Genomic DNA, 27,047 nt, shown 5'->3' with positions numbered 1-27,047 from the left:
GTGGCAGAGAAACACTCGCCATCGAACTTTCTACTATTATTATTATTCCTCAAAGCTTCCCCTGAATGAGAGCCTTCTTTTCCTTGGTGACTTTTCACTTTATCACCATCTTTTGTAGATCCATTACCAGTGTGCCCTTGAAACTACCTTTACTTTTGTTGGTGTAGAGGGCTTCCTCTTCACCCTTTATTGCGAGTCCTCCCATTTTCTTGGCCATAGCTTCTTGACCTGCAAGCAAATTTTCAAATTGAACAAGCGATGGTTGTGTCAGCCATCCCTGTACAATGGCAACAAACCCTCGGTATTCAGGTCTTAAACCATGGATAATTATTCTCCTTTTCCTCGCATCCCCAAAAACAGCTATTGGATCTAACTCTGAAATTTCGTGGCATATTGACTTCACTTTGTGAAAGTACTGAGCAATCGTCATGTCTCGTTGTGCTATCGATAGCAACTCGTTCTCAAGAAGTTGCAACCTTGTATCATTCTTCTTTAGAAAAAGTGTAGCAAGAGTGTCCCATGCTTCCTTGGTGTTTTGGCATCCCAAACGTGCTCCAACATTTCTTCTTCAATTGTGATCCTTAAAGCAAACATTACTTTACCTCCTTTAATCTTCTATCCCTGATTGAACCGGTATGTTTGAGCTTCTTCAAGCCTTCTCCTGCTATCCAGCTCGCGTTACCCGGCAAGAATTGACCCTTTAACTCTCGCTTCAGTGATTCCCACGTTTCGATAGTTGGTCGGTTCGCTTCAGCATCTTCTTGAAGTCTACTCCACCACCAAAGCTTTGCATCTCCCTCAAGACACATTCTTGTATTGGAAACCCGCTCCACTTCGGGTATCCGAGCAGCCTTGAAATACTGCTCCATATCCCTAAAGACGTTCTCCAGCTCTTTGGCGCTCCGCGTACCGCCAAATTGTTTCGACTCCGGAACCTTGATCTTCGAAGGCCCTCCCTCCGAATACATAGAAGTTGTACTTACTGCGCGCTTTAGCAAGCTCAACTCACTTTCAAGGTTAGCGATCTTACCCTTTAGCTCCCCCACCAAAGCATCAACATCTTCCATCACCGAACCGAGTTTTTCAGCAACATCTCTAGTTAACCCATCAAAGGCCAACTTCAGATTCGCCATATCAATGGAGATTACCTCTGTTTTGACAGCCAAAGATTCCTCTCCGGGGTGTACTTCCCCGACAGCAGCTTCCATCCGACTCATTCTATCTTTCAAGGTGTCTCCCGACATGTTGTTGAATTGAGGCTCTAATACCAAATTGTCACAAGGCTATTTTCTTCGATGCGGCAAGCCCGTGATGGCGCTAAGTTTTCTGCTTAACTAGCCACTCGACAATTTGCAACGGTGGCTACGTGTGTGAAACACACCCCAAGAATTTCAACGATACAACTGAAACAAAAACACAACGCACACGAGATTTATGGAAGCACCAACTTCCAACCTTTCTTATTAATCAAGAACAAGGAACTACAAATAGCTTCCAACAAGAGTGCTAGGAGAATACCACTCACTGTCTACAAAACTTGGCTCCCCAAGCTCGTCCCCCATGATGCTACTTATAGCATTTGTAAGTGACAGCCCCACTTACTAGGATAGTATAGAGTATTCCCACCCTATACCTTGTTTGCCACCAACACACTAAACAATTAAGCCCACTACCATACCTTGTGCGCACATACTGCTTGGCGAGCGCGCTCGCCCGCTGCCCTTTAGCGTGAGTCTGAGTTGTGCGCATTCGTGTGCGGGCTAAATCCTTGGAGTAGTTGTGCGCTGCCCCACGCATATCTCGCGCGCGCTGCCCATCAGCCTGCTAGTTGCTGCCACGCCCCAGCCCGCATGCAGACTTGCCTTGTTTTTTCGCACGTCCGTTGCCACATTATGCTTGGCACATGGCCGCAAGCCAAGCATTGACATGCCTCAAGTTTTAAGGCGGTAACAAGCCTCCCCCACCAGAAGAACCCGACGCCCTCGTCGACAAGGAGTCCAAGTACGCTTTAACCTCCCGCTCGAATTGCCACAAAGATACTTCCTTTTCCCAGCTAGCATCCGCTTCGCTACCTCCCTTCCATTGAATCAGAAATTCCGTTCTCCGATTCTTTTTACTTTGCCCCATGGTTTTATGATCAAGAATTCTCTCCACTTCCTTGTCATACTGCTTCCGAATTATCGGTGGAGCACCCTTGGCTTGTTGGCGTCCCGTTTCAGCCAAGTCTTCATTGAAATGTTTAAGGAAACTTACATGAAATGTAGGCTGTATTTTCAACCGCTCAGGCAGCCGTAACTGATACGCAACCTGACCCATCTGTTTCATTACCTCAAATGGTCCGTCATACTTCGGTACCAGCCCTCGATGCACCATTTTGCCATTGATTTTCTTCCAAATCTGAGGCGTTAGTTTTAGCAACATCTTGTCACCCACATTGAACTCCAGCGGTTGTCTTCCAGCATCCGCATACTTCTTCATTCATCGCGATGCCTTCGCCAAGCTATCAATGGCTATCTCGATCATTTCTTGCTTGTCTCGCGCGAATCGGTAAGCTGCAGGGCATTTCCCGCCAGTATGTTATTTCGCCACTTCGTGAGGAGTCAATGGTTGTTGCCCCATGACCAACTCCGCTGGGCTTATCCCTGTCGCAGTGATGGATGTTTTAGCGAAATTGAGCTACATCCAGCAAGTCCACCCAATTCTTTTGGCTTGCTGTCACATAGTGTCGTAAGTATTCTTCCAATAATGCATTCACCCTCTCCGTTTATCCGTCCGTCTGAGGATGATTGGCAGTAGAAAAGTTCAATTCTGTCCCCATCAAATTGAAGAGTACTGTCCAAAACCTTTCGGTGAACTGAGCATCCCGGTCACTAATGATGTCCTTCGGAACACCAAAGTATTTAACCACATGCTTGAAAAACAGCTCTGCTGCCTTGTTCGCTGGGCAAGCATGAGGTGCGGGCATAAATATTGCATATTTTAAAAATCGATCAACCACAACAAGAATCGATTTCTGCCCTTTCGATTTAGCCATTCCCGAAATGAAATCCATTGAGATAGATTGCCAAAGTCTCTTCGGATTTGACAATGGTTGTAGAAGTACCACTGGCTTTCTCTTCTCCGTCTTGTCTAGTTGACACACTAGGCAAGCTTTGACGGATAACCGCACGTCATCCTCCATTTTAGGCCAGAAATATGAACGTTCCAGCAACGCCATCATCCTTTCCACCCCTGGATGTCCAGCCCATTGAGAATCATGTGTATACCGCGACAAAATTCACCGCAAGTCCCCTCCCGAAGGAACATATAGCTTCCCACCTCGTGCATAAATTAGATCCTCTTCAACCCAATATCTCCACACCAAGCCCTGCATGATCTTCTCACGGAGTTGGCAGTAGCTTGTATCCGTTGCCGCTTGCTGCTGAATCTTGTCAAGAAAATCCATCACCACAGTTGTCAAAGCGGCCACATACGCTTCAACTGTTTTGCGGCTGAGAGCATCCGCAACCTGATTTAGCCTTCTCGGCCTATGTATCCACACAGAGTCATATTCGGCAAGGAACTCTTGCCATCTTGCTTGTTTTGGTGATAGCTTCTTCTGCGTCTTAAAATAAGTATTAGCAACATTATCCGTAACAACAGAAAAAACCGTACGTAGCAAGTAGTGCCTCCAAGTGCTTAGGCAATGTACCACTGCCGTCATCTCCTTTTCATGTGCCGAGTACCTTTGTTCTGCATCCTTTAGCTTCCGGCTTTCAAAAGCTACCGGGTGGCCATCTTTAATCAGCACGCCACTAATGTCCCTATCCGATGCATCCGTATGTACCTCAGGTGGCAAGCTGAAATCCGGTAGTTTGAGCACCGACTCCGAAGCTACTGCTTGCTTGAGTTTCTCAAATGCTTGCTGGCACGCTTCCGTGCATTCCCACTTCTGATCTTTCTTCAACAAGTCCGTGAGTACACTAACCCATTTTGAGCACTCCTTGATGAACTTGCGGTAGTAGTTAGCTAGTCCCAAGAAACGACCGAAGTTCCGCCACCTTTGTAGGTGCAGGCCAATCAAGGATACCCTTGACCTTGCTCTCATCCATGCGAATTCTGCCTTGGCTTACCCGATGCCCCAAGAAAATTATCTCCCGGCGACAAAACTCACATTTTTCCTTCTTGACAAAGAGTTTATGCTCCCGTAACCGTGAGAACAATAGTCTAAGGTGATCCAAGTGATTCGCCAAAGACTCACTGTACACAACTATATCATCGAGATACACCACCACAAAGCGGTCCAAGTACTCATACAACAAGTCATTCATTAAATTACAGAATGTTGTAGGCCCATTGGTGAGTCGGAAAGGCATCACCAAGAACTCATATAACCCATACCAAGTTACGCAAACTGTTTTTGCTTCGTCGCCTTCCGCAATCCGTACTTGCCAATATCCCGATCAAGTTCAGTTTTGTAAAGTAAGAGGCTCTGCCCAAACGATCAAACAAATCCGCAATGTTAGGGACATAATATTTTTTTTTATTGTTAACTTGTTCAAGGCGCGGTAGTCCACACACATCCGTATTGAGCCATCTTGCTTCCTTTGAAATAATATCGGTGTGCCATAAGGTGCTTTGGATGGTTATATGAATCCCGCATCCAGCAAATCATCCAATTACTTCTGAAGTTCCACCAACTCCGAAGGCGACATCCGATATGGAGCCTGAGCAGGGGGTCTCGCTCCAAGCTCTAGATCAATTCGATGATCTACAATACGTTTTGGTGGTAAGGCTCGAGGGAGCTCCGGCGGCATGACATCCGCAAACTCATCCAACACTTGGGCGTACTCATTAGGCACCTCTACAACCTGATCAGGTTTTATCTCCAACAACGCTGCCAAGCAAGAGTTCTCCTTCCGTTTCAAGCCTTTCGCAAATTGTCTCGCAGATTGGAGTGATGGTTTTGATCTGCCATGGACCATAAAATTGCATGGTACAATGCATGGTGTCTCCGTACCAATGATTAAAATGCTTTTCCGATAAGGCATTAGTTGTACCATTGCAGCCATAAAGAATTACATACCAAGGATTAAATTCAAATCATCAAGAGGCATGATAGTGAACTTTACCGTTTTCTGCCAAGTTCCGACCCGTAGTGAACTTTGCACAGCCACTTGAACACCAACACTAGCCGAATTTACAGCCTTCACTTTGCTGCCCACAGCCGTTACTTTCAAACCCAAACGCGTCACTTCATAGGACGCAAGAAAGTTTGTTGTGGCTCCTGTGTCCAGTATAGCACGCACTTCCTTCCCATCCACCAAAACAGTCATGACCATCAACCCTTGATTGAAGTCATTGCACACGACTTCCTCCCTCAAAGTATTCATCAATTGTAAAGGGTTCATTCGAGAAGTACTTGCCTTATTGGAAGGTTCCGCCTCCATTTCCTTGACCATAGCATTCAGCTGTGTCCGCTTTGGGCAATCCCTCTCCCGGTGTGGTTCGTCACATATGAAGCATCCCGAGCTTTTCTTCTCATGTCCATCTTTTGATTTGGCTTTTCCCGCAAAGCTCCCTTTCTTTCCGCCATCACGCTTAGAAGGGCCAAATTTCTTCGAATCTTTATTCTTTTTAGGTTTGGAGGGAGAAGAACTCGCAAACCTAAAATCAACCAAACCTTCCGCAGCGGGAATCGCCATCGGCAAGTCATGCACAACCTGCCTTCTCAATTCAGTTTGCGCCCACGGTTGCAAACCACTCATGAAGTTGAAAATCTTGTCTTCATCGGACATGTTCTTGATATCCAGCATCAAAGAACTAAATTCCTTCACATAATCCCTGATTGAACCAGTATGTTTGAGCTTCTTCAAGCATTTTCTCCCTATCCAGCTCCCATTAACCGGCAAGAATCGACCCTTCAACTCTCGCTTCAGTGATTCCCACGTTTCGATAGTTGGTCGGTTGGCTTCAGCATCTTCTTGAAGTCTACTCTGCCACCAAAGCTTTGCATCCCCCTCAAGATACATACTTGTAATGGAAACCCGCTCCGCTTCAGGTATCCGAGCAGCCTTGAAATACTGCTCCATATCCCACAAGAAGTTCTCTAGCTCTTTGGCGCTCCGCTTACCGCCAAATGGTTTCGGCTCCGGAACCTTGATCTTCGAAGGCCCTCCCTCCGAATGCATAGAAGTTGTACTTACCGTGTGCTTTAGCAAGCTCAACTCACTTTCAAGGTTAGCGACGCTACCTTTTAGCTACCCCACCAAAGCAGCAACATCTTCCATCACCGAACCGAGTTTTTCAGCAACATCTTTAGTTAACCCATCAAAGGCCAACTTCAGATTCGCCAAATCAATAGAGATTTCCTCTCCGGGGTGTACTTCCTCGACAACAGCTTCCATCCGACTCATTCTATCTTTCAAAGTGTCTCTCGACATGTTGTTGAATCGAGGCTCTGATACCAAACTGTCACAAGGCTATTTTATTCGATGCGGCAAGCCCGTGATGGCGCTAAGTTTTCTGCTTAGCCAGCCACTCGAGAATTCGCAACAGAGGCTACGTGTGTGAAACACACCCCAAGATTTTCAACGATACAATAACCGAAACACAAACACAAGGCACACGAGATTTACAGAAGCACCGACTTCCAACCTTTTCTTTTTAATCAAGAACAAGGAGCTACAAATAGCTTCCAGCAAGAGTGCTAGGAGAATACCACTCACTGTCTACAAAACTTATCTCCCCAAGCTCTCCCCCATAATGCTACTTATAGCATTTGTAAATGACAGCCCCACTTACTAGGATAGTGTAGAGTATTCCCACCCCATACCTTGTTTGCCACCAACACACTAAACAATTAAGCCCACTACCCTAGTGCTTTGCCCATACACTATTATTTAGGTTACATTGAATAGTGGCGGACCATCCCCACTTAGACAACATCCTTGTTTTGGGTAGTGCTCATGTAGTGGCGGGTCGCCGCCACTAAGAATTGCTCCAACAATCCCCTTGTGCTGATGCTTGTGTGTGGCACATGTTCCGTGCGTGTGCGCTCCATTGGCGCGCCTGTCCACTATCCGTTAGCGTGCGCATGCGCGCTGCCCTGCACGCTTTGTGTGCGTGCATGCTGATTGGGGCGCGTGCTTGCCCGCTGCGTGCGCTCGCCTGCTGCCCTTTAGCGTGCGTCTGAGTTGCCCGCATTCATGTGCGCGCTAAATCCTTGGAGCACTTGTGCGCTGCCCCGGACATATCTCGCGCGCGCTGCCCATTAGTCCGCTAGTTGCTGCCACGTCCCAGCCCGCGTGCAGACTTGCCTTGTTTTCTCGCACATCCGCTGCCACATTATGCGTGGCACAAGGCCGCAAGCCAAGCATTGGCGTGACTCGAGTTTTAAGGCTGTAACACCTTGCATGTTTGCTTTCCATTACTCACATTAAAAAACTATGTAACTTATTGTTTGCACTCCATTTTTTCCAATCACATTAAAAAATTATATAGCTTATTGCTTCACACGTTTGCACTCCATTATTGTAATGTTGTTTATCACAACATAATTTAGAAGCTTCTCATGCTTGGGCTTGGACTTCAAATTATTTCTAACACATTTGGAATTTGATATTGGGCTGGTGTTGTTTAATTTCAGCACCTTGGACGGCCGTAAGTTATAAACTTGAGAAGATGAGGAACCACCCTTGACGAACACAAGAAGCTCTTAGACAAGCAAAGAGGAAGACGAAAGTCGAAAGCTGATAAATATAATTTTCTCACTTTGGATCACAGCAGAAGCAAAAAAAAAAAATTTCTTTATTTTTAAATTGAGATATGATGACCGTATTTTTATTTCAATAGTCATTGTTACACACATAATTCATGACCGTTTATATTAGAACCGTTATTACAAATTAATCATGACGGTTCACTACTACAGACAGACACAAAAAATGGGTCAATGTTATCACTTTCTGTACTAGTGGTTGCCCATGCGATACCGACAAGGAAAACATTAACAAATTAATACAACATACACAACATGAACGTTTTTCAATTGAAATAATTGTATTTATCTGCCATTTTTGAGCCTAAGTTCAATTCCTTCGATAATGATGCCACACTTAGGCGTCGGTTCTGATTCACACACCCTACAAATTACCGCTCCATCATCTCCATTTTCATTAAAGAACTCACCCATCCCAATCTCCATACACCCATCTCTTCTATTTAGAGATAGTTGAGGCATATTCGCTGGGGGATCTAGCAACGCGCTATGCATTTTGTGAGTATCGTTTCCCTCAAAATAGACATCAAACTCTATTGGTCTAGTTTCAAACCCTTCTCTTGTTTCAACAAACTTGAACACAAGGTAGGTTGCATAGTTGGTTTTGGATGACAACATTTTTGTCTCAATTCTTGCCATGATTTCGAAGCACCACACAAGCTTGAGTTCAGCCACTTCAGGAAACCTACAAATGCATTGGCATAATATACATGGATATAGTAAGTAAATAGCTAACTCCTTTTAATTTATTTCAACGATTAAAAAATATTGAAGCAATTTCATTTAATTGGCCACCTAAGTTTAAATTTTGGAAGATAGGGATTGAAAAAAAAAATGATTTGGGCTCCACCCAATCCTCTACCATTTTTTTTTTTGAAAAATAAATATATTGAAGCAAATATAAAGTCGGGGGAGAACAAAACGAACCTAGACTCTGGTAGAGAAAGCCATTTCCAATGTTGGGGTGAACTTCCCCATGTGATAGAAAGCCCTCTTGCCCCAACCATGTAACATTTTTTCCCACTTTCGTGATCTAGCGCGAAGCTCATGGTATTATTGTTGATGAGAATGGGGTTGTAACAAAGATGAAAATAAAGTTTCTTCTTAGACAACGAAGTGACCAAAGATGAAGTAGAGAATGATGAGATAGAAATGATCGTCTTGTAATCGGACAGCAAAAACTTCTCCCATACGGAATCTGAATCCACAACTGATTTGAAGGCGGGATATGTCGATGATAATTTGCTTGCATTGCCAGGAGTTATAAGAGAAATAATGTGCGAAATGCATTGTGCAAACATAGCAAATGGGCTATCCATTTTACTTTCTTCTGGTGAAAACTCCTTTTGATTGTCATCCTGAATCATGTAAATCATTTGAAAACATATCAATAGCAAAATTAATCAAGCCTAAGTCAATATAACTATGTACAACTTGTTTTGAAAACGACCATGAAAGGTATAAGGTGTAAAACAAAGAAAAATCTTTAATAATAAAAATTGAGTAAATGATAGAGCCGCAAGACCCATATACAAACTGATCATTTTGTATAAATTAATTAATGCGGCATAAGTTTTTTAATTTGAGTTCCACGTCTGTGAGTATCAAAGATTTTCCAAGGTAAACCTAGGACATTATCCCACTTTAGATCGAAATGGAATCCTCCATTAAATATTTATATTAAATATTTATGGCTTGGGAGTCTTGAACTCTTAAGCTAACTTTTGAGAAAAGCTTAGGCCCATAGACATCTATTTGATCAATAATTTGGTGCCGCATATAAAAGTTATGAATAATACTAGAGGCCGCATATAAAAGTTATGAATAATACTAGAAGGACTCATCTATTGAATGATTTTCATAACCCGCAAAATCAATTATTATCTAGTTGGAAAGTGTAGCATTACTCAAATAATTATAGCGCATGGTACCTTTGATATATTCTAGAATTTCTCTTGTATTAGTGGTACTTATGTATTGGATTATGAAATTTAAAAGTTGCAAAATTATTTAGGGAAAAGGACAAACACACCCCTAACGTTTAGGTAAAATGACAAAAACCCCCCTAATATTTCAAAAAAGACATTTACACTCTAATTTATTATAATTTTACCATTATACCCTTCTAGCATATAAAAAAAATAAGATTATCCAATTTGTCTATATATTGTTAATAATATTATAAGTAGACAAATTGGATATTATAAAAAAAATTATAAATATACCCTCATTGCCTAATTCCTCTATTTAAATTTTTATCAATAACCAATTTTTAAAAAAGACATCTATACACCTAAAAAAATTGTAAATAAATTATAATTTTAAAAATAAAATTGGTTATTAATAACCAATTTTATTTAAACTTTAAACTTGTATATTTAACAATTCTCCACATGTCAATCATTTAAACTTGTACATTTATAACCAATTTTATATGTTATTTATTATGGTATTAATAACAAATTTTATTTTTAAAATTACAATTTATTTACAATTTTTTTTTAAGTGTGTAGATGTCTTTTTTGAAATTTGGTTATTGATAAAAATTTAAATAGAGGAATGAGGTAATGAGGGTATATTTATAATTTTATTAACAATATATAGACAAATTAGATAATCTAATAATTTTTTTTATATGCCAGAAGGGTATAATGGTAAAGTTATAATAAATTAGGGTATAAATGTCTTTTTTAAAATATTAGGAGGGTTTTTGTCATTTTGCCTAAATGTTGAGGGTGTGTTTGTCCCTTTCCTAATTATTTATTACTCTAGTCGTTGGGAAGTGTAATATTACTCGAAGATTTATGGACATATTTCACTTCATTTGTACTTACCTTCATCATGTTTGGTTCAATTCCGCTATAGCCTGCATCAATTTCCTTAACTTCCTTGCTATCAGCCTCTTGCAAGTTATATATAGCTATTGTTTTTCTCACATTCGGGATCCAAGGACAACTGTTCATTCGATAATGAAGTAATAATATTACCCTACACAGAGCAAATAAAACTCGTATCAACAGTCTGTTTTTTCTATCACTATTTTACTGTATAGATCACTCGCTGAATCTTTGAAAGAAGATAATGGTTCAAGTCCCCACCTGCAAATTTGATCTTTCGAATTAGATCAATGAATATTGTGACTTGAAAGTCCGAATATATGACCACAGCATGAGTTTGATAAACAAAAAGTTTTTTGACTGTCGCTCTGCCAGTTGATTTTTTAAGGGAAAGAACACTTATTCAAACTCCTACTTTATCATGTATCTGAAAAAGTTATGTGGTAGTCTTTGTTCAACGAATTTATACTTTTGTTGGCGATATAATGCAACTTTTTTAACGTTATTTGATATTGGATGTTGACATGATTGCACTCTTGGCCTTTACGAGCCAAGGGAGGTTTATCATTTATCTGGTAAATCTGACCACATCATGAGCGTGATAAACAAAAGTATTTTACCAGTCAATCTACAACTTAATTTCCTAAATGAAAGAACACGTATCCCAAAAGCCCCACAATAATAATAACGTGTAAAACTCAAATTTTTTGTTGATTAAGTAACTATGACATAGAGACCGACTAAGTATTACAATAACAAATGGGGTGGACACCTATACCACCCTCTAATTTTACTTTTCAATAAAAATACAAGGACTCTTTTTTTTAATCATATTTTTTTATTTTATTGATAAAAAATTAATTCTAATGTTTTATTTTTAATAAATAATTGTATTAGTATTTAATATTTACAGTCGATTAGACATACTTTATTATATTAAAATGTATTTATAATAAATAGAACCATAACATTAAAACAAAAAATAAAATTAATTTGAATATGTAAAATAATTATTTTAATATTATTAATATTTGAGATATTTTATAACTTATAAAATCTATTTAAGCAAAACACTTACTTAAAAACTTTATAATAAACACAAGTATGTTATCAAAATAAATATAATAATTTAAATATTTTAAATTATTTTAAATATCTAAAAAATTTAATTTTATTTGTCTCTAAGAATATTATATTATTTATATTATATTTGTATATATTAATAAATTTTAAAGTCAATTTATTAGCTACTATATTGAAAGAGTATTATAGAAAAAAAGTTATTAATGACTCTTTTGAGAAATCTCTTGACGTGCATGACCATTTTTCTAAATTTTGGGGTACAATTAGTATTTTTTTCTTCTAAGAAAAATAATATTTGACTACTGATAAAATACATAGAGCCGAATACTGTAACATGAATAATATTATCATACTATTTATCTCGACGGTGTTCAAATATGGGTGCTCGTATAATTACATAACTTGAGATAAAAATGTGATACCAAAAGTCAGACAACCAAACTAGAACAGTCAAAAGGGTCAAACATACGAAAATGGACGTTTAATAAACAACATTTGAATGTTTGAACAATCCATTAGCTACTTCTTTTTCTGATTATGAGATCACCAACCAACTGTTACAATTATTATTATTATTACTAGGAAATGGAACCGCACTTCGTGCGGCTTTAAAAAAAAATAGTATTATCTTTTTTTTATTACTTTGCACTTGATGAAACTAATAAAAAAATATGAATTATTTTTTTTTAAAGATGACGTAGCCTTATAAAACTAATGTTATTTATGAAAGTTAATTATTTTTTTGTTAACATTAAAAATATATGTTAATGTGTATAGTTAAGTGTACACAACCTTTTTATCAATAAAAATTATGTTCACACTAATCAACTCTCTATTTTTCTTGGTATTAACAGACTCCCACATCTTACAAATTCTAACCCTTATCATCTAACTATCTTTATCATTGTTTAACTCATGAAGAAAAGAGTACTCCATGAAGCACACAATACTAAAAATTTAAATAAGTCAAAAAATAAAAACACAAGAACATTTCTAAAGAGGATGTTGGTTAAATAATAAAAAAAACTCAAACATAACAAATCTTAAATGCTTAATATTTATAGAGTTTGAAGAAACCAAAAGACACTAAATAAAAGGTTGCATAATTAAATATGGGATTATGACATTAAAATTAGGTCCTAGTGGCATTGGTGAGGAAAGATGAAGGAACATTCCTTCCTATATTAATTAGTTGATGTATTTTAAACCACTAAAGTTTAGTTGTTGGCTTAATAAAATAAATGAATGTTTCAAAACTTATAATTAATTTATTATTAATGGTTACATATTGTTGAATTTAAATAGAAAGAGGAAGAGACATGTAATTTTTTGTAATCAATTAATTATTTTCTATTTTTAATATTTTATAATGTAATTATTTTTTAATCTCAACCAATAAATTAGATAATAGAAAATATAAAAAGATGAGAAATAATAATGCCACAAATCTTAACTACTTAATATTTATAGAGTTTGAAGAAACCAAAAGGCACTAAACAAAAGGTTGCATAATTAAATATGATATTATAGTATTAAAATTAGACTCTAATGACATTGTTGAGGGAAGATGAAGGAACATTCCTTCCTATATTAATTAATTGATATATTTAAGCCACTAAAATTTAATTATTGGCATAATAAAATAAATAAATATTTCAAGATTTATAATTAATTATTATTAATGGTTACATATTATTGAATTTAAATAGAAAGAGGAAGAGACATGTAATCTTTTATAATCTAATAATTATTTTTTATTTTTAATATTTTATAATGTAATTATTTTTTTAATAGCAACCAATTTATTAGATAATAGAGAATACAAGAAGATGAGAAATAGTGATGCCACATCACCTTTTGTAGTCCCAACTTTATATATATATACTAGGAAATAGAATCGCGCTTCACGCGGCTTTGAAAATATCAAATTAAAAATTAAAAATTTGATGAAATTCAAATTTTCTAAGAAATCGTTCTGATCTCTTCTCAAAAGGAAGATTAAACAAATTAATTTTGTATGTTTATTTCAATAATAATAACGATCGCACATAATAATAATAATAATAATAATAATAATAATAATAATAATAATAAAAAAAAAACATAATAATAATAATAATAATAATAATAATAATAATAATTGGCACCTGACGACGCTGAGGCTCATGAGCATTCCACAAAATATAAGTTTCAATTGCCTCGAGCCCTCCATCCTTTGCCTTCTATATAAGATCTGGCCACATCTGCTCAAATATAACGTATATAGAAATAAATCATATCAAATTTTACATATTTTAAGAATAACAATGCTGTTGGATCCAAAAATATTGCCCATAATTTTTCCTAAACATGAAAGCACACCGTTTTGAATATGGGATCATGTTTGGCTTGTTAGGGAAAAAAATTAAGATAATATTTTCGCAGCAAAGTAGCTTTTTTTGGGTTAAAAGAAGAAGAAAATTGAAAGTGCAAGTGATTTGAGAAATTGTAAATTAATTATTTGCATACAGTACTTGTGGACTGCTGCGAAAATATAATGAATTGCACCAAAGAAGATAACTCGTCGTTCTCCATTAATTATAATGGTAGTTGCATCATAATCGACTTGTGTTGGTGATGATGACAAGCAAATGAAACTTAAATTTAGAATAAGAAGAATTAGGCCATAGTGGCATTGTTGAGGGAAGATGAAAGAACCTCTCTTCCTAAGTTAATTAATTAATGTATTTTAAGCCACTAAAGTTTAATTGCTAGCATAATAAAATTTGAAGAACCCAAAAGATACTAAATAAAAGGTTGCATAATTAAATATGAGATTATGGCATTAAAATTAGGCCCTTATGGCATTGTTGAAGGAAGATGAAAAGCCTCTCTTCCTAGTTAATTAATTGATGTATTTTAAGCTACTAAAGTTTAATTGCTAGCATAATAAAATAAATGAATGTTTCAAAAGATTTATAATTAATTATTATTCATGATTACATATTGTTGGATTTCAATAGAAAGAGGAAGAGACATTAAAATTATTAAAATTAAACTTAGGCCCTAGTGGCATTATTGAGGGAAGATGAAAGAACCCCTCTTCTTATGTTAATTAATTGATGTATTTTAAGCAACTAAAATTTAATTGCTAGCATAATAAAATAAATGAATGCTTCAAAAGACTTATAATTAATTGTTATTAATTGTTACATATTGTTGGATTTAAATAGAAAGATGAAAGAATAATGATGCCACAAATCTTAAATATTTAATATTTATAGAGTTTGAAGAAGCCAAAAGGCACTAAACAAAAGATTGAATAATTAAATATGGGATTGTGACATTAAAATTGGGCTCTAGTGGCATTGTTGAGGGAAGATGAAGGAACCTTCCTTCCTATATTAATTAATTGATGTATTTTAAGCCACTAAAATTTAATTATTGGCATAATAAAACAAATAAATGTTTCAAGACTTATAATTAATTATTATTAATGGTTACATATTGTTGAATTTAAATGGAAAGAGGAAAAGACATGTAATCATTTATAATCTAATAATTATTTTCTATTTTTAATATTTTGTAATGTAATTATTTTTTAATTTCAACCAATTTATTAGATAATAGAGAATATGAGAAGATTAGAAATAGTGATGCCACATCACCTCTTGTAGTCCCAACTTTATATATATATATATATTAGTTGATGTATTTTAAGGCACTAAAGTTTAATTGCTAGCATAATAAAATTTGAAAAAGCCAAAAGGCACTCAACAAAAGGTTGCATAATTAAATATGAGAATATAGTATTAAAATTAGGCCCTAGTGGCATTGTTGAGGGAAGATGAAAGAACCTCTCTTCCTATGTTAATTAATTCATGTATTTTAAGCCACTAAAGTTTAATTGCTAGCATAATAAAATAAATAAATGTTTCAAAAGACTTATAATTAATTATTATTAATAATTACATATTGTTGGATTTAAATAGAAAGAGAAAAAAAAGTACAAAGAATATTCACCAATATTTTAGATATTTTAGATAATAGAAAATATAAAAAGATGAGGAATGATATATATTAATAAAGTTACTATTTATTAAATGAGTTCAATACAATCAAATTAATTATGAGAAGATGAAAAATTAAATCTAAAAAAATATCTCTATTTATTAGATAATAGAGAATATACAAAGTAGCAAAATGGTGATGCCACATCACCTCCTCAAGTCCTAACTTTATATATATATATAGATATAGATAGATAGATAGATAGATATAGATTTTTAATATTTTGTAATGTAATTATTTTTTAATCTCAACCAATATATTAGATAATAGAAAATAAAAAAAAGATGAGAAATAATGATGCCACAAATCTTAAATATTTAATGTTTATGGAGTTTGAAGAAGCCAAAAAGCACTAAACAAAAGATTGAATAATTAAATATGAGATTATGACATTAAAATTAGGCTCTAATGGCATTGTTGAGGGAAGATGAAGGAATCTTCCTTCCTATATTAATTAATTAATGTATTTTAAACCACTAAAATTTAATTGTTTACATAATAAAATAAATGAATGTTTCAAGACTTATAATTAATTATTATTAATGGTTACATATTGTTAAATTTAAATAGAAAGAGGAAAAGACATGTAATCATTTCTAATCTAATAATTATTTTCTATTTTAATATTTTGTAATATAATTATTTTTTAATTTCAACTAATTTATTAGATAATAGAGAATATTAAATGATGAGAAATGGTGATGCCACATCACCTCTTGTAGTCCCAACTTTATATAGATATATAGATAGATATAGATTTTTAATGTAATTATTTTTTAATCTCAACCAAAATATTAGATAATAGAGAATAAAAAAAGATGAGAAATAATGATGACACAAATCTTAAATATTTAATGTTTATGGAGTTTGAAGAAGCCAAAAGGCACTAAACAAAAGATTGAATAATTAAATATGAGATTATGACATTAAAATTAGGCTCTAATGGTATTGTTGAGAGAAGATGAAGGAACCTTCCTTCCTATATTAATTAATTGATGTATTTAAAGTCACTAAAATTTAATTGTTGGTATAATAAAATAAATGAATGTTTCAAGACTTATAATTAATTATTATTAATGGTTACATATTGTTGAATTTAAATAGAAAGAGGAAAAGATATGTAATCATTTATAATCTAATAATTATTTTCTATTTTAATATTTTATAATGTAATTATTTTTTAATTTAAACCAATTTATTAGATAATAAAGAATATGAAACGATGAGAAATAGTGATGCCACATCACCTCTTGTAGTCCCAACTTTATATATATATATATATATATATGTAGATTAATTCATGTATTTTATGCCACTAAAGTTTAATTGCTAGCATAATAAAACAAATAAATGTTTCAAAAGACTTATAATTAATATTATTAATGATTACATATTGTTGAATTTAAATAGAAAGAGAAAAAAATTACAAAGAATATCCATCAATATTTTAGATATTTTAGATAATAGAAAATATAAAAAGATAAGGAATGATATATATTAATAAAGTTACTATTTATTAAATGAGTTAAATACAATCAAATTAATTATGAGAAGATGAAAAGTCAAATCTAAAAAAAAAAATTCTCTATTGTTGAATTTTTGAATTACATATTGTTGAATTTAAATAGAAAGAGGAAAAGATATGTAATCATTTATAATCGAATAATCATTTTCTATTTTAATATTTTATAATATAATCATTTTTTAATTTAAACCAATTTATTAGATAATAGAGAATATGAAATGATGATAAATGGTGATGCCACATCACCTCTTGTAGTCCCAACTTATATATATATATATATATATATATATATTAATTCATGTATTTTATGCCACTAAAGTTTAATTGCTAGCATAATAAAATAAATAAATGTTTCAAAGGACTTATAATTAATATTATTAATGATTACATATTATTGAATTTAAATAGAAAGAGGAAAAGATATGTAATAATTTATAATCTAATAATTATTTTCTATTTTAATATTTTATAATGTAATTATTTTTTAAATTTAAACCAATTTATTAGATAATAGACAATATGAAATGATGAGAAATGGTGATGCCACATCACCTCTTGTAGTCCCAACTTTATATATATATATATATATATATAGATTAATTCATGTATTTTATGCCACTAAAGTTTAATTGCTAGCATAATAACATAAATTAATGTTTCAAAAGACTTATAATTAATATTATTAATGATTACATATTGTTAAATTTAAATAGAAAGAGAAAAAAAATTACAAAGAATATCCACCAATATTTTAGATATTTTAGATAATAGAAAATATAAAAAAATGAGAAATGATATATATTAATAAAGTTACTATTTATTAAATGAGTTAAATACAATCAAATTAATTATGAGAAGATGAAAAACTAAATTTAAAAAAAAAATCTCTATTTATTAGATAATAGAGAATATACAAAGAAGCAAAATGGTGATGCCACAACACCTTCTCAAGTCCTAGCTTTATATATATATATATAGATATAGATTTGGCCAACCTCTACACGACAATGGAGATTTATTAGATTTAAAATGGATAATTTCAAACATCCCATATTATATTGATCCTTTCAAAATCAAATTACACGCAAAGCCGTTAAAAAATTAATAATAATAAGTAAATCAACGGCAAAGAGGGAAAAATTAGACATTTAAATCATTAATTTATTATGAAAATTTTCGTTTTACACTGCGAGTTATAGCATTCTTCAATTAATCACATCATACTTGTTGGATGAGTTTGGAATAACCCAAAAACGACACGTACATTACTTCATTGCATTGGTAGCAGTTTGGTGCTTTGGGTTTGAAAATGGACCAAGCTCATGCATTTACAATTATTTTATGCCAATAGGAAAACTAGACCCTATTTTTACTTAAATGTACTCAAAATAGGAAAACTAGGTCCTATGGTTTATTTAAATGTACATAGACATCTCTCAATTTTTTAAAAAATTGTTAAATAATTTTTTTTCTTTTACTATCATAATCTTTACCTATGGCAACCAAAAAAAATTGATTTTATTATTTTAAAATAAATAAAAATGTAATGTTATTAGTAAAATATTTAATTAACAGTCTAATGCTATAAAATATGTTTTAATATTTTGCTGAAAAATATAAAATAATTTATTTATTATATTATATTATATTTTGACGTATATTATAATCACATTTATTATAAAAATTTTACACAAATCTTTTGGTTAATAGATTTCGATATTAATAACACATGTCAGATAAATTGATAGTATTGACATATTGATGTTCATACACAAAATAAATTTAAAAAGTATATCTTTTTATATTAAAATCAATTGTATATATATAATAATACAATTATTATCTACTTTGAGATCCCGTAATTTAACTAAAGTAAATGTTGGAAATTCCTTAGTTATGTCAATAAAGTACTATGTTGATTTAGGGTTCATTTGTTTAACTTCTGGAATCTGAAATTTTATTAATTTCAAACTTTTTTTAAAATTTACTTGCTTGTTTTTAGTAACTTATGTTTGACATTCAAATATTTATATATGAATAGAAAAAGTAAATTTTTATAACTTTTATCTAAATCGAAAAAAATCATGTTCAAATGAGAAGTGAATATTATATTATAAAAATATTTAACATGCTATTAATATCAAAATTTATTTTCTAAACTAAAAAACCTAATCTTTTAATTTTTTTAAAAGGATGTAAATGTTTAATAACTATATTTAAGATATTTTTCATTTAAAGAATGCAACAAGATACAACTTATATTTAGATATTAAAATAAGAAAAACAAGCATATTATTCAAATATTTGTATTCAAATGCATTCAGATTTCAAAAAAAAATTGAGACTCATTTATATTTCTGACTAAAAAAAAAATATTAACTTAGTGTTTAGTGTTAGTAATGTTATTATGTACTTGGTCTGTACGATATAGTTAGAATAGTGGAGAGTATTTAGAGGATACCAACTCATTAGTTCCTATTATTTTGTTAAGTTTGTTATTGTACTGCCTGTATAAAGGCAAACTCATTATGAATAAAGCCCATGGTACTTTCAGTTAATTGTCTTTGTTTGAGTGCTTTTTATAACAGTGTAGAATTTCAATTGAAGTTATTGGCTCATAAAATTTGCATATGTTGGGCCATATCATGGCCAGATTTTAATATAAAAATCTAATAGCCTAAATTGAGATAAAGTGCGAGATCCCTATTAATTCTATGTGTGTTATTCTAACTATATATGTTACTATAGATCCTTATTAATTCTTTGTGTGTTATTCTAACTATATATGTTACTATATTTACATTTATATTAACTATAATATTACTATACAATATGTGCAAAAAGCGTGGGCTCGGCTCAGAACCCATGTTTAAGATAAAATATAGTTATTTTTTAAAAATAATTCTTTATATACATTTTCGTTTATTTTCTAATATTAGTAACCATCACCGACTTTTAGTAAAGGAAAATGCTACTTTCCCCGGGTCAAACCCCGAAACCCATCCAAACGACGCCGTTTCATTTTTTTTTTTTTTCTCTTTCATTCTCCCTAAACGACGCCGTTTTGGCTAAGGCAAAACCATTGCTTTCTCTTTCTCTTCCGTCTTCCCCTTTGTCTCACAGCCATTCACGATCCATTCATATCTCACTGCCAAATTCAGTGACATACACTTAGTAGGTGCAATAGCAAAGCATCTGATTTTGTTCCTCTCAATGTTCCCCAACTTGTCCAGATTCTGAACCACAATCAACACCAACAATGCCACCACCCCTGCCCCCAATGAATGCCCAGCAAATGTCAAAGTATAATTTGGGTTCCTGTCAACCAAGCCCCTTAAAAATTCAGTTGAAATTGTTGAAATTGGTTTCTCTTTGTCTTCGTCTCACATCCCCTTTCTCATTCTATTCCTCTGTTTCTCCTCCCCTTCGTTTCAGCGTCGTTAGGGCAAAATCAACAACATCCCCAAATTGCTTTCTTTCTCCTGACTGAAATCAACAACTTCGTTTCAGCTTCGTGCCATTTGCTCATGACTGAAATGTGATAACTTGTGTTATAACAACACATTTGAGCTTTGCGAATTGCAGTTATTTTGGGCAGATTTTTAGTTGTGGAAGTGATTGTATAGCTTTGCGAATTGCAGTTTTTGGGCATATTTCTGGTTCATTATTAACTGCTGTGAAGTGATTGTATAGCTTTACGAATTGCAGTTTTTGGGCATATTTTTGGTTCATTATTAACTGTTGTGGAAGTGATTGTATAACTTTGCGAATTTGAGTTATTTTGGGGTTGTAGTGAGACTGAAGAGAAAACGAAGAGAGAGAGAGTTGGGGCCGTTGATTTTGCCTCAAACAAGCTGAAACGAACGGGACAGGGGCTGTGAGGCGAAAACAAAGAGAAACCCATTTCGGCTGTAACAACTTTTCCAAAACGACATCGTTTAGGTTGAATGAGAGGGAAAAAAAATGAGATTGAAACGGCGTCGTTCGTTTGTTGCTTTCGAGGTTTGACCCGGGGCAAATAGCAGAACTCGTAAAGTAAATCAATGTTAACATTGTTTTGTTTTCTTGCTAACTAAAAGAAAATTATGAAAATGGGACCCTTAACCTGACAATGACTTCTTACCATTTTTCGTCTTCCTCCAAGTCGTCGGAAGTCAACGGGATGATGCTTTTGTTAATTTCCAGTGTTAGAATTTTTTTAATTTAAAAGAAGGAATTATAGAGTGTTGGTAAAGGTTATATTAAATTTTTTATATTTTATTTTCTTTAAGAATCGATTTTTTTTGGGGAAAAAATTAAAAGATTCCCTGATTAGCGAAATAAAATTAATTAAAAATCAGGACGATGAAGCGATTATAACGTTTAAAATTGATTTGCAGAAACAAAGAGAAAAAAAATGTATATTTAATCGGTTGTCAAATCAACAAGGTGGAATTTATTTAACAATACAACCAGATGCCTCAGACCCACCGGAACGCCGAAAGCAAAGTCTAGACGGAGCGAGAAAATCTTTATTAATAATAAAATGATAAGGTACACGTAGTCAAGGAACGTAGTAAACACGCTGCAAAAGCTCTAAAAATGTATATTTAAACAGTTGTCAAATCAACAAAGTAGAAATCGTCTAACAATACAATCAGATGCAATAATCAGATATATGTGTAAAGCAAAATCTAGACCGAGCGAGAAAATCTTTTTATTGATAATAAAAAGATAAGGTACACGAAGTCAAGGAACCTAGTAAACACGCTACAAAAGCTCTTTCTATATATAAAATAAATAAATAAAAATACAGGAATTATTTAGCATTACAATAATCAGATATATGTGTCTGACCCTGCAGCGAAATTATGGTCTGTTAAGGGAAGCTCTGGACTTGCTCACAATTCATCTTTCACCAAGCGGAAAGGGGGAATGCTTTGTTCATTTCTGAAGAAATTATCAGGATCGACCATGGTTTTCACATGCACCAACCTGTAGAAATTGTTCTTGAAATATTTTTTGCCCCAAACGCTGGCTTCTTCGACACTTATTGGACCTTCGTTGTTATTTGTTCCGATATCAAGATCTCTGTAGTTAATATATGCAGATCGAGGATTTTTGGTTACATAGGGAGTTGTATAATTGAACAACTTTTTTATCATATTATCATGCCTTTGAAATGCTTCATTAGTTGTGTCTTGTCCCCAGTCCACAAAGTATAGAAGTGTGTATATGTTGCCAGCTCTATGTGGGTATGGAATTTCGGACTCCGAAATCTCACTCATTTTCCCACCAGAAGGAAAAAATTGTAGAAGGCCGATGGTTTTCTCGTCCTCTTCAAAAAATATATCATAAATTCCTTGAAAAGCTTCTTCAGGAATTGGCTCTGTCAAATAGTCTGCTTTTCCTTTGAAAGATGTTTTGGGAAAATTCCTACTGAGCAATACATCCACATTAGCTGACTCTCTAATTGCGAATCCATCAAGATAGACGACAGATTCAATGAAGCTCATTTCTTTGCAGTCTTGTTTAGTCAAACCGAGCTCGGGGAAACTCTCCTGCATCAATGGAAGTAGCCTATCAATCCCACCAAGAAATAAGGATGTGAATATAGAGACCATGGTTGAATTCATTCTGAATAAGATGGGTGAGATGAATAAATCTTCAGGGACTCTATCTGCAATGTACTGCCATTTATTAAGCAGCTTTGTTGCATTTTGTTCCAAGGTTCTTGGGATAGCAAATACAGTCACAGTTGATGGAACAGCGACTAGATTTATTTTCCACGAAACAATGATTCCAAAGCTAGCTCCTCCGCCTCCGCGAATGGCCCAAAACAGATCTTCTCCCATTGATTCTCTATTAAGAAATCTACCTGAAAATTATCAAATACAAAGATAGAAATGAAGACAAGTCAATATATGATAGAAGTGAAGACAAGTCAACATATTATATTATTTCTATTTCTTAACTTAAAAATTAATTTCAGTCCTTGGTTTACAAATAATAATAATAATTGATTGATAAAATAATTGCTTATAAATCCGTCCAAAATTATTCTAATTAATTGTATTATTTTTCTTTTGTTTTCAAAACAAAAAGGTTTGGATTTCAACCCCATTCACACAAGGGAGATTGAATTACAATTAGGCTAAAATAAAATAAAAAATCTATAATAGTGTTTTAGATAATTTTTGAAAATATTGAAAATGATTGGATAATTTACGCAAGAACTAAAATAACAATGACAGTGTCTACTATTTTCTCGATGTTGCTCTTTAAAATTTCTCACCTTTGACATCAATCATGTGAGCATCAACTACATGATCTGCAGCACCACCGTATTTACGCAACAAAGGACCAAAGCCACCACCACTTAAGTGTCCACCAACGCCCACAGTAGGGCAAGTTCCGACCGGAAAGGCCAACAGATTTTGACTCTTCTCAGCAATTCTATAATTAAGTTGGCCAACGGTAGCACCAGATTGAACCCATGCCGTCTTTTCTTCTGCATCGACACTGACTTCGCTAAAATTTATCAAATCGACGATGATAAATGGAACATAGGAAACAGAAGAAAGAGCGTCGTGATCATGACCTCCACTTCGAACTCTAATTTGTTGGCCATATTTTTTGGAGCATTTAACGGTTGCTTGGATTTCGGATACGTGAAATGGAGTGATGATGAATAGAGGTTTTGGTTTCGTGGGCGCTGAGTATACAAGATTTTGTATCGAAGACTCCAATACTGATGAATATGAAGAGTTGTTTTGGGTGTAAATCACTTTAGAGATGGTGTCGGATTGTAGAGAAAGACATTTAAGAAAATTTTCATGATTTTCAGCTAAACTCTCCCCAAAAAATGATAATAGAAGAATAAAAGTAACTGGGAGAATTTTTGGGCAAAAGAAAGAGTGATGCGGCTTCATTTCTTGCAGTGTTACTAAGATCAGAGGTGGTATGTATATGTGTGTGTGTATAAACACAACCAGTCAATGATAGCGAGTGCCACCTAGTTTCGGGCTGGCTCAAATTGAATTTTACGGCTTGAACGAAATTTCAAAATTTGACCTTTTCTTTTGAAAGTGAAAGTTAATAATGATATTGATTAATGTTTAAAAGATTTATGTTTTTAGGTACAAGATTATTAACGGATTTTTTACTTTTTAAATAGTAAAGTAAATATAAAATAGTTTTTAGTAGGAAAGAATATTAAGATGGGGCCTTTGATGGAACATGGTAGCAGAAGCGAAATTGATAGGGCAGATGAGTACTAGATATTGTTCTAGCACTGGCCAGAGCCAACACAATTAATTATATTTTAATCGAAATATGATTAGATATTGTTTTAATCCAAACGACTCTATAAGAGATATTTTGATAGATAATCCTAAAGGAAATTATAAAAAGAGGTTTTATCAAATAATTGAAGCTGAAGTTATGAAACAATTATTAGACCTCTCTATTTATAATAGAGTGAACCTACTTCCCTAAGTTGACTTTAAAAGGTAAAATAAATCGTAATTATAATAGAAATAAAATACTAAGACACATACCATAATTGACTTTAATTAAAATAGAAAATCCTAAAATAATAAAAATTCTAAAATCTTAAAATAACATCCTACATCATTCCCCTTCTCTTAAAAGGAAACTCGTCCTCGAGTTTATTTGGAGGATAGAACTTGTAGTAGAGTATCAATGCATCTTTGAGCTTGAACTTGCAACCTTACTCATCAATCGATCTTGAAACTCAAAATTCTCCATGCTTTATCTTTTACTTGATCTTACTAGTCACTCTATGAAAAGGCGTTGTCCTCTTATACCAATTGATGGAGCGGTGTAGCAGAAGCAAATTGATATAGTAGGAAACACTAGGTATCGTTCTAGATAGGATTAAGTCAACACGATTAATTTATACACTAATTGAAGCGTGATTAGATCTCGTTCTAATCCAAACAACTCAATGAGATTTTTAATTAAACATGAAACGAGATTAGATGACGCTCTAATCCAAATGACTCTACAAGAGAGATTTTGATAGATAATTCCAAATGGAATTATAAAACAGTTTTATTGAATAATTGATGCTAAAGTTATGAAAACAATAACAATGCCTCTCTATTTATAATAAAATAAATCTACTTCTCTAAGTTAACTTTAAAAGGGAAACTAAATCATAATTATCATAGAAATAAAGGACTAAAACACATAAAATTATTGACTCTAATTAGAATAGAAAATTCTAAAATAATAAAATTCTAGAATTCTAAAATAATGTCCTACATCAGCTTTGATTTTAAGAGAGGTCCAAGACAATTACATAAATTGTGAAAAGGTTGAGCAACTCTTGTGGCCTTGATTAATGTTGTAAACAAGATTTCGGATTGAAAAATTTTCCTACATATATGTGTGTGCGTGCGTGTGTGTGTGTGTGTATGGAGTTGTATTTCACATTAATCAATTAAAGGAATTTATTTAGATTCTTACTATGTCCGAAATACTAATCTTTTAGATTAAATACCTAAATCCGTTGTCAACTTGCAATCGATTTTAAAACAAAATATTGTGGTTTAGTAAGTGTTATGCGCTTATGGAAAATTATTGTATGACAACCAAACTTTTGGTCAAGAAAAAAACACAAAGCCACCTATTATTTGACAGATGTATTACTTAATTATTTTTACAATAACCACCATTACAACGTATCACAAGGGTAAATTGGTTACTTACATGCAAAACTCTACCTTTTTTAAATAAAAAAAATTCATGTAACCGCCTAACTTTTCACTAAAATTTAAGTAAATACTAAGATTTCAAGAAACGTCACAAAAACACCTAAGAATTGAGAAGTGTAGCACCCGACCACTTTTATGTTAACCTTCGAGACACCAATTTTCAGTACCAGATTTGAAATAGACCTATGAGAGTGGTGCTACTGTCACTCCTCTGATATCCTCTTAAAATCCCACCTTTTGTACACCCCATTATCTAATTTCAAAAAATTATTACTATTAACACTGGATTTTTAATTCAAAAAATAAATCATCCTTCTTCTAAATATCATTTTTCTCCCTCCAAAAAAAAAAATAAATAAGAAAACACATGTTTCTTTGTGATTAAAATCTTAAATGCCAAACCATTGTTTCGGTCCAGTATACTCTAAATTAGGAATTAGAAGCAATCTCCAAGTCTATATTTTCTTGCAATTTTTTTATGACTATAAGAACTTGATTAAGAATAGAGCATTACACACAAATGAACACGATAACATTGGATTGAAGTAAATGACTGAATAGTACTCGTGGCTTTTAGTGCAGGAGTGTTACCTAGGGTTGGTAAAAAAGTCTGGATCGGGCCGACCCTTTATGTCAGGTTCAGGATAAAGACTTAAGAATAAAAAAACTCAAGCTAGCCCCCCCCCCCCCCCCCCCCCCCCCCCTCTCTCTATCTATATATATATATATATATTAAATAACTGAATTTAAATTTATAAATTAAAATCTAAGGAATTAAAAAAATTAATAGAAAAATTTAAAAATCGTAAATCTCTAATTCCTAAAATTAATGATGACTCAAAAATCTTAAAATTATAACAATAAACTCACGCATGCACACTTTCACACTCACTCATGCACACCTATGATTTGCACCGATTTTGTCCACCTCAACAGCCCCCTATATCTCGTAAAGATGCTTATTCCACAGTTTGCATTCAATTTCCAGACACATGAACATAGAGTTGCTTTGTTATATAATGCTATTATTTAAACTTACTGTCTTTGACATTTTTCACTTAATTACCTTTTGT

General features: G+C 33.3%; 3 protein-coding genes across 25 annotated transcripts in view; 1 reads left to right on the top strand and 2 right to left on the bottom strand.

Moving 5' to 3' along the window:
* LOC102615977 (tetrahydroberberine oxidase-like) overlaps positions 1 to 24,184 on the bottom strand; it is a 57,269-nt gene extending 33,085 nt beyond the window's left edge. Inside the window, exons 1-2 of the mRNA XM_052440578.1 lie at positions 23,529 to 24,184; positions 22,229 to 23,111 (exon numbers count right to left, since the gene is read on the bottom strand). Coding sequence (XP_052296538.1) covers positions 22,229 to 23,111; positions 23,529 to 24,165 — 1,520 coding nt within the window. The 5' untranslated portion in view covers positions 24,166 to 24,184. The remainder of the gene's footprint in view (positions 1 to 22,228; positions 23,112 to 23,528) is intronic.
* LOC102626181 (putative F-box protein PP2-B12) overlaps positions 1 to 27,047 on the top strand; it is a 63,691-nt gene that overhangs the window by 18,152 nt on the left and 18,492 nt on the right. The window lies entirely within an intron of this gene.
* On the bottom strand, positions 7,826 to 10,743 carry LOC112496655 (F-box protein PP2-B10-like). The gene is made up of 3 exons (XM_052440614.1): positions 10,594 to 10,743; positions 8,687 to 9,117; positions 7,826 to 8,444 (listed from the first exon to the last, which is right to left on the bottom strand). The coding sequence occupies exons 1-3, from the start codon at positions 10,720 to 10,722 to the stop codon at positions 8,045 to 8,047; spliced, it is 960 nt and encodes a 319-aa protein (XP_052296574.1). The 5' UTR covers positions 10,723 to 10,743; the 3' UTR covers positions 7,826 to 8,044.

This window comes from Citrus sinensis, chromosome 5, assembly GCF_022201045.2.
Source record: "Citrus sinensis cultivar Valencia sweet orange chromosome 5, DVS_A1.0, whole genome shotgun sequence".
NCBI lineage: Eukaryota > Viridiplantae > Streptophyta > Magnoliopsida > Sapindales > Rutaceae > Citrus > Citrus sinensis.
Note: the sequence above shows the minus strand (reverse complement) of the source record. Positions and strands in the feature narration are given on the sequence as shown.

Coding starts and splice junctions, on each gene's coding strand:
- LOC112496655 (XM_052440614.1), bottom strand. CDS start 10,722: ATGAACAGTTGTCCTTGGATCCCGAATGTGAGAAAAACAATAGCTATA. Junction 9,118..10,593: donor TTGAACCAAACATGATGAAG/GTAAGTACAAAT, acceptor TACATGATTCAG/GATGACAATCAAAAGGAGTT. Junction 8,445..8,686: donor CTTTCTCTACCAGAGTCTAG/GTTCGTTTTGTT, acceptor ATGCATTTGTAG/GTTTCCTGAAGTGGCTGAAC.